At 36.8% G+C, this 14772-nt stretch overlaps 1 protein-coding gene across 1 annotated transcript in view; it reads right to left on the reverse strand.

The window, feature by feature from the left end:
• Window positions 1-14772, reverse strand: part of LOC127967823 (cyclin-dependent kinase 18-like) — a 64498-nt gene that overhangs the window by 11508 nt on the left and 38218 nt on the right. The window contains exons 3-8 of the mRNA XM_052568540.1: window positions 10147-10274; window positions 7114-7239; window positions 4029-4085; window positions 2144-2258; window positions 746-840; window positions 529-591 (exon numbers count right to left, since the gene is read on the reverse strand). Of these exons, the coding sequence (XP_052424500.1) occupies window positions 529-591; window positions 746-840; window positions 2144-2258; window positions 4029-4085; window positions 7114-7239; window positions 10147-10274 (584 nt within the window). The remainder of the gene's footprint in view (window positions 1-528; window positions 592-745; window positions 841-2143; window positions 2259-4028; window positions 4086-7113; window positions 7240-10146; window positions 10275-14772) is intronic.

Consider the following 14772-nt stretch of genomic DNA (forward strand, 5'->3'; position numbering starts at 1 on the left):
TTTATTTTATTTTATGCCAGACACCATGTTTTATCCAGGTACAACGTGATAAAGTGACATGCGAGAAGCTATTAGCTGTCGAATTAGAAAAGGTGATTACTGCTGTTAGTGTTGTTTTTTATTAATTGATTCATTTTCAGCCTAAATTCCCCATTATCATAAAACATATGGGCTATTTCCAAATCATTAGAAGCTGTTAATCAGTGTTTGAAATGTCAGCTAGAGATCTATACATAATTTCTATTTAATTTATTTTTAACAAATTGACTTATTAGTCATTTAAACAAACTAATTAGTCAATTATGGGTTCCCAATGCTCTAATTTCCACCAGAGTTTTCCTTATAGTTAAGAAAAATCACCAATGAAACCTTGTCCCCCTGGGTCTGCTAGGTAGCCCCGCCCAGTGAAATCTCATTGGTCCAAAATCCTGCTCTTCAGAACTGTATATTGTTCTGTATGTACCTACAGTATGTAGACAGCTCTGTTGACTTTCAATTGGTAAGCTTGTTGATGTTTTTCTCAGTTACCTTCACATTGTGCATGCTCATTAGGTTTCCACAGCTGTCGAGGTACTGCTTCAAGTCACTGTCCTGCAAAGACAATAGGTTCTGAATGCTCCTGTCACTTTGAAGAGGAATATCTGAATGTCAGATACCACCCCGCCCAAAATCACAAAGCACTGTGGGATGAACTGGAGCCTACACAGGCTGCTACTGTTTTCAAAGCGTTTCAAAGAAAGCGTACCAGATACTCAAAGACAAGGGTGAGACATCGGTCCGTGTGGATGATGTCATGCAGCGTTACGATGTTGGCGTGTTTCAGGTTCTTCAGAAGTGATACTGCAACAAAACAACACGACGATGAGCAACTATAATAATAACCTCCAGCGGGGTTGTGCAACATCCGGAACTTGAAATGAAATTGGCTTTTGAAATTTTAATCCAGTTCCTGAATTTTAATCGAGCCAAACAGGATGCAGAATTATCATTCAAATGAGAAAACTACTCTAAGAGTTGTTTTGTAATAATTCATACTGAAAAATGAAATCGAAATACGCATAAACAGCCAATATATTTGCTATTTCTGGAAACATATAATTAATAGTTCATTCCTTAATAAATCTTTCTATTCTACTAAAAACACTTTCAATTCTAATTCTTTTTTTCTGTATTTGTTTTCTTTATTAAGAAAAAAATCCCTTTCTAACACTTAAACTCTCTATTTATTTTGCTTATTTTCTTAAAAATTTTCTTTCTTTTCTATCTGTTTTCTTTTTATTATATATATCATTTCTAAGCCGTCTGTTTAATGACTAAATGTAAATATATTTTATATATTTTACCAATATTTGTATACACATTTAAATATTTTGACTAATGAATGACTAATAATAATAAAAAAACTAATGATATTCTAATCTGATGATTTGAAAACATTTTTGCTGCTTATAGTTTTTACAATTTTTTTTTTATTCTTTCATGAATAGAAACTTTCAAAAACACAATAAAAAATCTTTAGTAACATTATAATTGTCTTGAGTGTCATTTTTGATTAATTTATTGTGTCCTTGCTGGATTACTAAAAATCTCTAAGTAATTATATCTTTATATCTAATAACTTTATGATTTATTTGTCATTTTAATTAAACAATTACTAATATGGATTTAATGCTCTAATATACCCCTCATTATAAGTCTTTTTTAATGCAATAGGAAAGAATGAAATATTAAAGGGAGAATGAATGCACAGTTTTGCTTAGGTCTTCTGTGTCTCAACCTTTTCTTTAGAGAAAGGGATCCCCATCATTTTAAATCTGAAACAAGTTGATACTTAAAAGTCTCAGAGCTGTAAAAGAACTCAATTTTGCCTAACCCTGACCTCTCCAAACATGTTTTGTGATGCATTCCATCACGATGTGTTCTCTTTAGCGGGAGCTGAGCAGCCACTGGGTGTCAGCCTTGCTTCACATCGGTGTTTCCCATTAGCAACCCTGCTCACGTACTCCATCTCATTTAGATGGAGTGATTCAGACTGGGTGAAGAAGACGCCTGTGGCTTGCCAGTTTAGAATGTATACTCTTCGTGACAATGTGGGTTTTGAGCTTGAAATCATACTGGTGTCTTTGAGGGAGGAGGACAATACCTTCCCGTATGGCCGTGCATGGGGCACCCTCTTCATGCTCCAGACGAATCTCTTTCAGGGCCACCAGGTTTTCTGTGAGTTTGCTGCGGCCTTTGAATACCGTTGCGTATGTGCCCTGTTTGACAGACAGGAAGACGAAAATATGTCAATCTTCTGGGGAAGAGGAGTGGTGCTGAATTTCTACTTGCTTGAAGACCCAGATTTCACTTTGGTAGCCCAAAATTATGGGTCTTCTTGTGTAATCGCAACGATATGACAAATTAATTAAAAGTGTGTTTGGTTCTCAGATGTATCTTGAATTTGGATGGACAATAGTTGGTTTGACGGCATGCACGCAGCCCACCTGCGTCTGTCTGACTTCATAAGCTTCTACCCAGGGACAGATTTATTTGTGCAAAAATATTATAGAGGTTGACTTGTGGTCATTTATGTCAACAAGAAACTACTTAGTTTTTTTTTACAATTGACTAGATGAGAGGCACTGAATTAGACCAGTAACTTCACACAGTCTTCAGACAGATCTGTGGGTGGGTTAATCTAGTTTCTAGTTTGGTTAGAGATCTTTGTCTACCACAATGTTTCGAAAAACCAAACTGCTCTTAAAACCAGTCACCTGTTGTATATGAAAGTAATTTCATACTGACTGTATTTCACCGTTTATTGGCTAGAGATGATTATAGCTAGAAAAAAATATGTTCAAATTTCAAAAATGAGCTTTTGATGTTTTATGGCACCTTTTGGTATACTTTGTTTTAGGTGGATAATGCATTTATTTGAAAGAAATACAGTAAAAAAATGTTTATACATTGAAATATTTGTATAATGGAAGTGTTTTCTGTGTGAAGATATTGTCAAATGTAATTGATTTCTGTGATGCAAAGCTACATTTTCAGCATCATTACTCCAGTCTTTAGTGTCACATGATCCTTCAGAAATTCATGCTGATTTTTCAATAAACATTTCTAATAATCATTTAATATTTCTGTTGAAATGGTGATAGAAGGTTTTAAAGAGCAGCCTTTATTTGAAAATTTTATGAATGTCTTGACTGTCACTTTTGATCAATTTATTGTGTCCTTGCTGGATAAATTTATTAATATATATATATATCTTTAGTGGGTTTAAATCTTTATCTTTGGTTTGGTTTAAAGACCTAAGATTGCTCAAAGGCGATTCTCCTTGTAAATTGATAATCCTTATAAATTAATTTAATAAAAGTGTCTGCTAAATGACATGCCTATTAAGGTTTTTAAATGTGATATTACTGATATTTTATTCACAAAAGAGCAACTTCTAGCTGATGTAATAATATTTTAGTGCTGAGCTTTACTAGAATAAAACCATATCACACTTTATAAAACTGTATTAATTTCTCTGACTTTTCCAGGCAGAGCTAAAAGCACCTTTAAACATTAATGAAAACATTTCTAACTGCTAATACAAATATATGAAAGCCTGCTTTACCGCCATTTGTTTCTTTATTGAAGTAAATTCACTGCAGTCCGATTCCAGTATTTTTTCCAATACTTCAGGTTTTTCTCACGCAGTCATTAGATATGGTATTCCTCAGGGTTGTACTGTATGTAGTACATTATTTCTCACAATTTGCAATGTGCATGCTTTGTTGCACTTAATGGAAAATTGACGGGCTAGTCGCAGTACAGCTTTGAGCATATAAAGACTGATGTCTCTTCATGCCAAAAAAAAAAAGCCAATTAAATCAGAATCCACATTCAACACGACTCATATTCACTGTAATCGCCCGCGGGGAATCTTATAATGAACACATTTGAATCTTCATTTCGATGGCTGCTGTTTTATGTTTAAAATTTTCGCCCATAGCATCTTTGTTTTTGTTTTTTTTTCGTCAAGGAAAACATCTTACCTCTCCTAGTTTGCCCAACTTCACATAGGTCTCCAGTTTCCCAAAGCCAATGTCCGACTGGAAAAGAATGAAATACAGTGTGACCAACATGTCTTCAATTTGTTGAAATAGTTTGTTGACAACATTTATGAATAGTTTTAGAAGTTGTAAACAGTGCATGGATATCAACATATTTAATAAGCACATTGAAGAGCTAGATATTTAGGCGATGTTGCTTTTAGGGTTGCTAATATTATTTAACGTGAAGTAGAGCGAGTTAAGAGCATTGTGTAGGAACCACTGAGGTTTTTGTGTGTGTAGCAGAAGGACATGACCTTAGACAATAGAGAAAACATATTCTGTGAATACAACCGATGCCTTGAAAGCTTTTAAACCTGTTGTAGATCAAGTTTTATTTGTGTGGCAGCAGTATAATTATTTTATAGAAATTGACCAGAAAGAGAAAATGTCTGCAGAACACATTTATGATAGTTTTTTTTAAAAAAAACAGTTCTTGTAGTAATGGGGAATACGCCTTATGTTGTGCTATTTATGATGTGTAAGTATTTTATCAATATTTTTCAGGGCTGAGGCGGTTTTTGTACAAATGCAGAAACAAATTCTAAACCAATGCATTAAGTGTGCAAACCTGTTGTGTATAGCACTATTCACATTTCACAATATACATTTTGAAAGCAGTAGTAGGCCTATAGTTGGACAGTAGTTGAACTTGATGGGCGCTATAGAGTGTAATGAAGTAAAAATACCATTCACTTTCTCCATAGTGAATTATTTTTTAAAGGGGGGGGTGAAATGCTATTTCATGCATACTGAGTTTTCTATACTGTTAAAGAGTTGGATTCCCATGCTAAACATGGACAAAGTTTCAAAAATTAAGTTTTACGTTTGAAGGAGTATTTTTGTTCCAAAAAAACCTCTTCCGGTTTGTCACAAGTTTCGGAAAGTTTTTTTCGAGTATGGCTCTGTGTGACGTTAGATGGAGCGGAATTTCCTAATATGGGTCCTGAGGCACTTCTGCCGAAAGAGCGCGCGCTCCCGTATAGCAGAGCACTGAGAGCACAACAGACTTCACTGATCAGAGCGAGAGCGTCGCGAAATGTCACAAAAGGAGTGTGTTTTTGGTTGCCAGGGCAAGACAACCCTGCACAGATTACCAAAAGAGAAACAGCATTAAGGGACCAGTGGATGGAGTTTATTTTTACAGAGCATCAACGGAGTTGTGCAAGTGTTTTTGTTTGTTCCATGCATTTCGGATTGCACATCGTTTATTTCTTAAGGATAATGCAGTCCCAACGAAAAAGGGTCACGATTGTGTGTTGGAACCACATGCGGTGAGTAAAACTGCTTCAAATATCTCTGTGTTGTTAACTTAGCTATCAGCACGTAAGCACATCAAGTAAACAACATGCGATGTTGTCATCAAACTGCACTTTCCACATGTACAGCTTAAAAAAAAAAAAGACGACATAAAGTGGAACTTAGTCATTTTCCAAAACCGCTAAGCAAATATATAAGGTTTCAGTACATACCACATAGAGACTCCTTTGCTGATGCTGCTCTTGTTAAATTTCAGCCTCTGGATCTGTGCCACAGCTTCCAAACGCTCTCAACACAAAAGCCTACTGGCGCTTGTGATTCTTTAGCTCCGCCCACACGTCACGCCTCTAAGCGCTCTTGTTTTTCCGGGAAAAATTGGTACAGACTATCTTTCTCTTATAAATATAATAAAAATAAAGACTTTTTGGAGTTATGAAGGATGCAGTACTACTCTATAGGTACTCAAGATTAACAGGATATTGAGTGAAAACGAGCATTTCACTCCCCCTTTAATAGAAACTTAAAAACCTACAAGTCAGACCTACTGTAAGCTACAAGGTTGTTAATCAATATTATATGCTTCTATTGAAGACATGAGCCAACATTATTTTCATTTATTGCATTCAGTAGTGGAATACCTGGTTAAAAACTACATTTCCCATGATTCTGCAGAGAAATCTCCACCAATCAGAGAAATGTGAATGATGTACATTAGAGTCAGTTTTCTTATACTATTATTTGTTTGCATAATATGCAATACTTGTATTTTTCCAGAGTTTTCATTATGCTTCATGTGCTTGTAATTATTTTACTTAGTAAAGTTGTTGTTGTAGTTTTTTAGTTGTAGTTTTAGTTGTTGAAGTTGTAGTTTTTTTTTTTCTTTTTCAAAATTGTCAAATACTTTTTTGCTTCAAATTGTTGCGATTCTCCTTGTAACTGGTCGTTAATAAAGCCTGTTACATGATTACTGCTAAATCGCCACCATCACCTGCTTTCAAATGGAGTGCCATTTAATATGCAGAACCGTAGTTCACTGACAAATGATGCAATATCATGTTCATTATTGCAGATGGATCGCCTTCGATAATGAACGTGATATTGTGTAGCTTGTCAGTAATCTACAGCGCTGTCTATTAAATGCCTCTCCATTTAAAAGCAGGTGCTAATCAGGGAACTAAATTTACTGACAAAATGCGTGTGACAATCGCATGCGATATATTGCCCATCCCTAGAAAAAAGTCATAATTCTGAGTTTATATCTCGTAATTCTGAGTTGTTTTTTTTTTTTTTTCGCAATTGCGAGATTATATCATGCAGTACTATATAACTTGCAAGTGTGAGTTTGTATCACACAATTCTGAGAAAAAAAGTCTGAATTGAGAGAGAAAATTTCACAATTACCTCTTTTATTTTTTATTCAGTGGTACAGATGGGTTTTCATGGTTTAAGATTAAAAAAAGAAAATAAATTAAATGCCTAAAAAATTTTACTGGGAAGGAAGCTCTTGTGTTTTTATACCAGAGTTTGTATGTATGCAGACAGGTTTGTTTTTCTAGCACTTTTGTTGAAATATTTTACCTACATCTTTATAAATGTTCTTTTTTATTTTTATTTTTATTTTATTATAGCTATTCAACTTAAAATGCAAAAAGTTTAGGGGGGTTAGAGTTTTGGTTCGTCTGTAGTTATTAGTGTGAACTTTGACTATGTAATGTCCTCATTTTGATTGCTAACTAACTGTCTAAGGGAGTTTAGTTTGGTTACTAACCAGTGAGGCTCTTCTGGACATGCGGCTGAGCGGTTTGCACGGTGGAGGACTTTCCATCTGTAACTTCTTGAGAAACTCCGGCGGGAGACGAATATCCATGGGCAGAGACATCCTCTTAGTTACATCCTGCACACACATCAAAGAGCTGTCAGCTATTAGCGTTCAGCTAGCACATATGAAAACACAGCATGTCAAGGTGAATGTGACAGCTTTCTTCAGCGCACAACACAACTCTACGCCTATAGGCAGAGCTGACTATTCTTACCATGATGAACTCAGCATGACAATGAGAAAACCTGTCACTTTTCTCCAGTATGAAGACTCTCACTCAGTGAAGGATTCTGGCATAATCTTAACACGCCAAGGCAGGGAAGGACAAAATATTGTATCTTACGACAAGCTGAAGTATAACCAACATTCTTCTTGCATTTAAGAAGCTCTGATGGAGTTAGTTCGTAACTCGATTCATCGCCATGGTTAGGAGAGGCCCAAAAATAGCACAGCAATGAGGGGGAATCTTATGTACTCTGAAAAATGAGAGTATTCCCTGTGATTCCTGCCATTCTGCCTTGTGGCTGAGTTTGTACGGTCATGCAATAAAACTAGCCAGCGATTCTCAATAAAACCAGGGAATAAAATGTCCTCCTTTTTCCTCAGTGCTCTCCCGTCATGCCTGTGGGAATGAAATAAGGGTGCATGGTGCAGATAAAAGGGTTGCGAGAGCAGAAAGAAGTCATCGGATTTGAAAATGGGAGAAGGCATTGATTCCAATTTCCCTCTCTAGATTCATGAGCACTGAATAAGGAAGCTGACAGCCGAGGCAAAGAACACACCGAATGTGGAGTCTGTCTTTTGTGGTGCCGGACTAACTTACAGGAAATACTTCCACTCCATTTAATGATGGACTCCATCTTTCTCTTTCCTTTCATTCAGATACTGAATTGCTTGGATGAATATGGTGGAAGAGAGGAGAAAAACTGGGATGTTGTTTAAGGCAGGCTTCTGATTAGTCTGTTGTCCTTCAGCAATCCATTTGGCATGGTGTATTTTGAACGTGCTTATTTATGGCACCATATATGTACACACCACAATTTCTGCTAAAATCCCAATACATTTTGAGAAAATTAGACCATTTCCCAAAATCTTCCCAAAATTAGACCATTTCCCAAAAGGTGCGTAAATATATATAACACATAAACGCACAAACACACAAACAGTGGAGATCAAAATTAGAGAACAAGCTACAATTTCATAATTTTCAATAGTTGCATTTGAAGTTATCTTTACAGGAGTAGAATGGCAGATATTTTTAAGCATGTTTCATAAATTAATTGTATTCTGAAGCACCGTATGAAAAAACTTGATTTGAAAATGTGTAAATTATCATTTGATATTTGAAAATGATCTCAGATCAAAATTAGAGAACACTTACATACACCTACAAGTTATTGGTGTTAATCTGGTGCCACGTGCTATTTTTCTTAATTATGAGGCAAACCCTGTTTAATAGGCAGCATGCCTTTTGAGATTGTAAGGTTGTGGGCTGCAACAGGAGGCTGTCCAGATGAAAGCCACAAGGATGGACCTTACAGCCATTGCAAGTGAAGTAAGTCATTCCAAATCTGTGGTTTCTCAAATATTGCAGCTTTACAATGATACTAATTCATTTGAGTTCCTCCAAAATGCTGGTCGTCCACATAAATTCACGAGAAGACAGGATAATGCAGAGGCTCTCAATGGCGAATCGGTTCAGCACTGCAGCTGAAATTGCTCGCCAGTTCAGAGCTGAACAGGGTAAGGATCTGTCTCAGCACGAGACTGTCTCAAGTCTGAATGGCTCAATGGCCGAAATAATCAAAGAGCAAGCCTAACCTTTGCACTATTGCATTCCCCTGGAAAAACTTTGCACTCAAGAAACGAACAATAGAGAAACACAAATGTACCGGAGAATGCAAAGTAAATATAATTCTTCCTCCCATCTTATATTTCATTACTGTGTCCCTTAAGGCTTCCGTAAAACTGATTCACATTATAAAGCAGTTTATAGTAGGGATGTAACGATTCACTTTGAGCCGGTTGAAAATCAATACAAATATATAACGATTAAAAATGTTTGAGATGTTGTTAAACAAATCGCAATAAAATTGAGGGTAGGAGAGTGTGTTAATATGTATCTTTGAGGGGAACAGTCTATCTTTAGAAAATTTACACAGTATTTTCTTTTCATTTTGCCTCTGTATAATACATATTAAATTAGTGTTCATAACCGCAGCACTGCTTTGTTTACAGTGGCAGCCAAGTAAACGCTGTATCACTGCTGTTCTATAATTACCACCTGCTGAGTGTATTCACGTCTCATTCAGGCCGTCTGCTGTATTTATTTCAATCAGATAAGTTTTATGTAGTATAGTTTCACAAAACTAAATTCAGACCATTCTGTTTTTTGCTTCAAATTTTGAAATTCTACAATCTAATTTAGATTAAAATCTGCTCATGCTGCATGTATGCACCATCTTTGTTCGGATTATAATTAAAACAGGCCTACAGAGGTTGCCTCTAATCTTAAATAAAAAGAGCACAGTCAAAGCTTTGTTTGTCTATATATTAAGAGATTTCTTTCTTTTGTGTAATTCATTTGATTTGGAGTTTGTTTTAAAACTAAAATCTTGTTTGGTTATATTTCAGTTTCCCAAAGAAGTATTTAGCAGTTTTGTCTGAATAAAAATAATAAACATTTCTAATTTGTCTTAAATCTCTCTCTTTTTTTTAATCGTTACAAAATCGTATTGGGCATTAAGTAGTGAATCGTATTGCATCGTGAGTTGAGTGAATTGTTATATCCTCATTGTTATAGTCTCCTAGTCTCATTTTAAAGAGAAACAAAGCATTTGATAAGGAGGCTTTAGTGCCTCTGGCAAGTACTTTATTAAGTACTCAGACAAGATTACAAGCAGAGCTCCATCAATGCCTCTGGAAAGAGCACTTGGCTGGGCTTTAGCATGGAGAAGGATGAGATGATTAAACAAGACTCACCTCCATGGAGAATCGGCGGTGCTGGACTTTGCTGCGGTACAGCAGTTGGGTGGGAGATTGAGCCTGGCTGTCTGGAGCCACTGGACTGGGCTGAAGGCTGTGTAAACCCAGACTATTGGGCACCACACCTGTAAAAGACAAACACACGTCTAACAGTTACTTTAGAGATATATAAACGATTCTGGTACACAAAGTTCTCACTTTATATCTTTTTTTTTTCTTTTCTGAAAATAGTAAGAAGGATGGATCGCTAAAAAATGTGCTTACCACAAATGGCAATTAATTTAATAGCTATAGATATTTAAAAAATATATATATTTTAGAAATTCCACGCAAACTATATTATTATAAGTAATTGTGCATACATATTTTGTAGTAGTAACAATGTAAATAATAATATTTATTATTTTTAATTATCGTCCTAGTATTTTCTACCTAATAATGACAATGAATTCCAAAATATAATGAGTATTTCTGAAAACAAACGTTAACATTATTATAATAATAAAAATACTAAATAATAATAATAGTAATAAAATTATCTTCATTAAATTAAGTATTATATTAGTATTGTCCTAGTATTGTCTTGTAAAAGTGTTTGGGATGTGAATATAATTTCCCTTATTTTAATTCGCCCATATTAATAGTTAGCATCGCCATAAAAACGTATTGTCTGCAGCGTTTTATAGATGTGATGTGCAGAATATGATTATTTTGTCAACACTGTAAGGATTTTCTGTCTGACTGTGGATAGAGCCGATAGTCAGAAACACTCCTGTAGCCTCAACTCATTTAATATTTATAATAAATATTTGACAGTATTCTTGTATCTAAGGTTATTGAGTGACAGGCAAGGAAAAGCACATTTTGTGAGCGAATGGAAGAAGCAGGAGAGAATAAGCGAACACTTCCAAGCATGCTGCACCATAAAAGATAAAACAATTGCTTGATATATACAGTAAACCTTAATATTTTGTATACTATAGTCTATAGGCCATGTTTTAGTGATCCCGTTGTGCTTTATTTGGTTGTTGCTTCTACTCCGGAAACCTAAATGGCAGCTGTAGCATTCATTAGGTCATAAGAGTCGTTTGAAGAGCCTCAACAATCTCTTGTGCCTCTCTTGAGCCGCAGTCGCCCCACCTCTTCTCTGATTAGCCTGCTAACTCAATAACCGTGAGGTCAGCTTTGGCATATGCTGATGACGGCATCATTAATCAAGCCCACCGCAGTTATCAGAGCGATAGCAATTATCGCGCCAAGTTTCATGCATTTATGAGGTGGCTGTCTAAGTGCATGTCAATCCAGCCACCCCAATTAATAACGTCTGTGTCAACAGACTGTCAGCACAAATCCAATTACGCCCCTATAAGGCACGTCCGATAGGGACCCACAGACACCACGGCTGACCCCCTTCATAAGCACACGGCAGATGCCCACTGCAGCCTGGCATTATCATTGCCAAACCGTGTTTTCGGAGGTGAGAACGAAAATCAAAATGGCTTTTCTGCTCCATCAGTTCAATTTAGACGAGGGGGTTTGAAGGGCCTCCAGAGGCGTCAGGGTGGGAGCCCCTGGTTCATTTCACAGCGCCGTGGCGGCATAATTGAGATCCACCTCATTATTGGGCCGAGCCCGGTGCTGAATGAGAATTGCCTGCCAGGCTCATCCATTCTCATTTATGCCGGTCTCATCCTCTCCGGACCGCACAAGTGAACTTATCGGAGCCATTTAGATGGGAACGCCGTGAAATGTCACATCTGGCAGAGACGGCCGGTCGACGTGGTCACATTACCCATGGCTGTCTTTATTTTAACCGAGATGATCGCGACAGCTGTTTTGCATGTTCCTGTTATGACTGTATATTAGGGCTTAGTTGCCAGTATTAATCAATCTTTTTTTAACAGTCCTCATTTAATCTCGATATCCATTCTTTAATAACAAGGTCAATCTCTTTAGGCCCATTAACACTTTAAACAGTAACCATTAAGAGAACTACATTAGGATCCACACCATAATACTATAATGTTCTGTTTATTAATTACGTTTATGTCAGCTGTTGCTTTCAATGTGCAGTATGTTATGTTGCCAGTTAGTGGTTGTAATGGGCACTGCAGTCCAAATATTGATTTTCCCGCCCTACTCCTTCTCAGACTCGGCACTCATATGGGTCATGCAACAGGACATGCAACGAGCGCAATTCACAATGGAAGGGGACGAACCTTACAAAGTTGATGAGTTGATTTTCCACTTTTTAATATACCTCTGGTCATAGAGGTGTTTAGATGCGTGCCAAGGCTTTTTAGGTTGGGTAGAATCTGCGATTACTGATGAAGTTCATTTGCAGGCTTTCATGGCTGCAATACGCTGTGTATTCCACCTACAGGCAACCCATGGTGTTGCAATACTATTGGGTAAATTGGCAGTGGGCGGAGTCACACAGACCAAACAAAAACAGACACTTGGACACTGAACACACCTTTAAAAGCAGATAAATGTAGCATTCTTTTTTTTTTTTTTTTTGAGAAACAAATATGTGTTCTTACCATGTTTCCTAAATATCTGCAAACGTTGTATGCTTTAGTGCATACAGCTCCTTTAAATGCTTGATTTCATTCTAATTACCAATTTTTTGTTGAGCATCAGCTGGAACCAATTGTTCAGAGAATGATTCTAATGATTTTTTTTTTTTCTTTGTGCTGTTAGAGTTCCCTGTTCTCATTGAATTAGAATGATTTTTACTTATTTTAGTTTGTTGTAAACTTTGTTTATTCCTGTAGTTATCGTCACTGATGTGAACAGTCTTTTAAGTATTTTATGTTGATGCATGAACAAAACTTGACTAAATAATTTGTGTAGCATGCCTGCCAACCAATATTGCAGTTTTTGGTGAGAATTTTTTTTTTAGCTTTCAAATTCGGTCAGTTTTATAACTAAACACAAACCCATTAATGACATTTTGTCACTATTTAACGTGCCATTACATATAACGTGCGAACAATTTTCTCTTCCTATTTATTACTATAGCATGAAATAAACATAAATGAAGATCAGAAGGTATCTCATTAGAAGGCAATGGCAATGCATTAACCAAAGATAATAAATAATAGGACCTAATTGCATTCTTACCATTTTTTTTTACTTAGCCTGTTATTTCTATTTTATTTTATTTTTGAAAAAATCTGTCAGAATAACAAGTACTGTACCTGAGCTATTTCCACATTAATTGATATCGAATCAAGAGCTTGTGATTTGGAATCAAATTGTGAAATCTGTGTCAATACCCAACCCTACTGAATCTACAAGTGATTTGGAGTCAGACCCTGCAGTCTTCCAGCTAATACTGCATTTGAATTCCTTGTGGTGCACACAGGTTAATATCGATGGCTCTATTCTCACTTGGCATTTGCTGTTGTCCTGAGTTTGTGCAGGGATCAGAATCCTTCCCTGTCGACAGGCCAGAGGGGTATTAGAGTCCTGACCCCAGAGTGTGTGTCTCTTGACAGGGTCAGAAATTGGATCTAAACTGCTTGAGCGACTCGGGCCCCCACCAAACATCAAAACCCATTTCATCTGATCTGGGCAGACACACAAACTGACCTCCAACATCACGCTCTTACTGTACCTCTCCACTCGGGCTAACAGCGACGTGACGGAATGCAAGGATGACCACCTGCATTGACTCGCTTGCCCAGACTGTCACAACGCACAGTCACTGGTTTCTGTACTGTGCAACAAGGAGGAGTGATGTGAAGCTTTGAGAATCATCAAAGCTGCATGAGGGTGTGACAGATCCAACTGTGCAGACAGAGGCAGAGACATGACTCTCAGGTCATAGATGGGAAATGACCAAGGCTGGGACAGATGCTCACGTTTTGTTATTAATTAAGGTACCTTGTGAGAAGAGGAATATCCACTGCATTGTTTTCAGATAAAGTATTACTAGAATATTGATGCCAAAATATGGTGTATTCTATATTATGCCAAGTGTAGAAGTCTTCCCATTATATTGTTCATTTCAGACTGATTCACGAACGTGCCCGAACACAAAAGCAGGATTCATTGCATGAACCAATCACAGCCAAACATAGCCAGCAATATCCAGTCATACTGCGATGGGTGCATTGCCTCTTCTCACATGACTTTCCCCCCATTCATTCTCAATTACCCACCCCGGGTTTCCCGAAAATGCAAACAAAAAATTCTCATGGAATGTGTAGTCAATATACAAAGTATTCTATTAGTACAATTCACAAAAAATCTCTAATGTTCCTTTATGCCAATGACAACCTTAAAAACAAGAGTAGGCCTTGCTGGGCGATCAAAAGCCCATCTTGCTCCCTCCTTCTCTTTACATGTTCAGACTAAGGCTTCAGCCTGTTCCCTTCTTTATTTGGCAAACCTGAGTATCCCCATTAACATGGCAAATTTCAAGGATGAATCACTGATTCTGTTCAGTGATATTTGATGTTTCAGGTAATAAGGGTGGCTTAGCACTTGCATATTCAAAGGCTGTCATACTCGGGTAATTTGTTTTTTCAATGGAAGATCATTAGTAATGGGATTATAACTGCAAAGTGCACCCCGAAGGCTCTTCACTTTCTCAGCAGTAGCATCATTCAACAC

The sequence above is a fragment of the Carassius gibelio genome, chromosome B11 (assembly GCF_023724105.1).
Source record: "Carassius gibelio isolate Cgi1373 ecotype wild population from Czech Republic chromosome B11, carGib1.2-hapl.c, whole genome shotgun sequence".
In the NCBI taxonomy this organism is placed as follows: Eukaryota; Metazoa; Chordata; class Actinopteri; order Cypriniformes; family Cyprinidae; genus Carassius; species Carassius gibelio.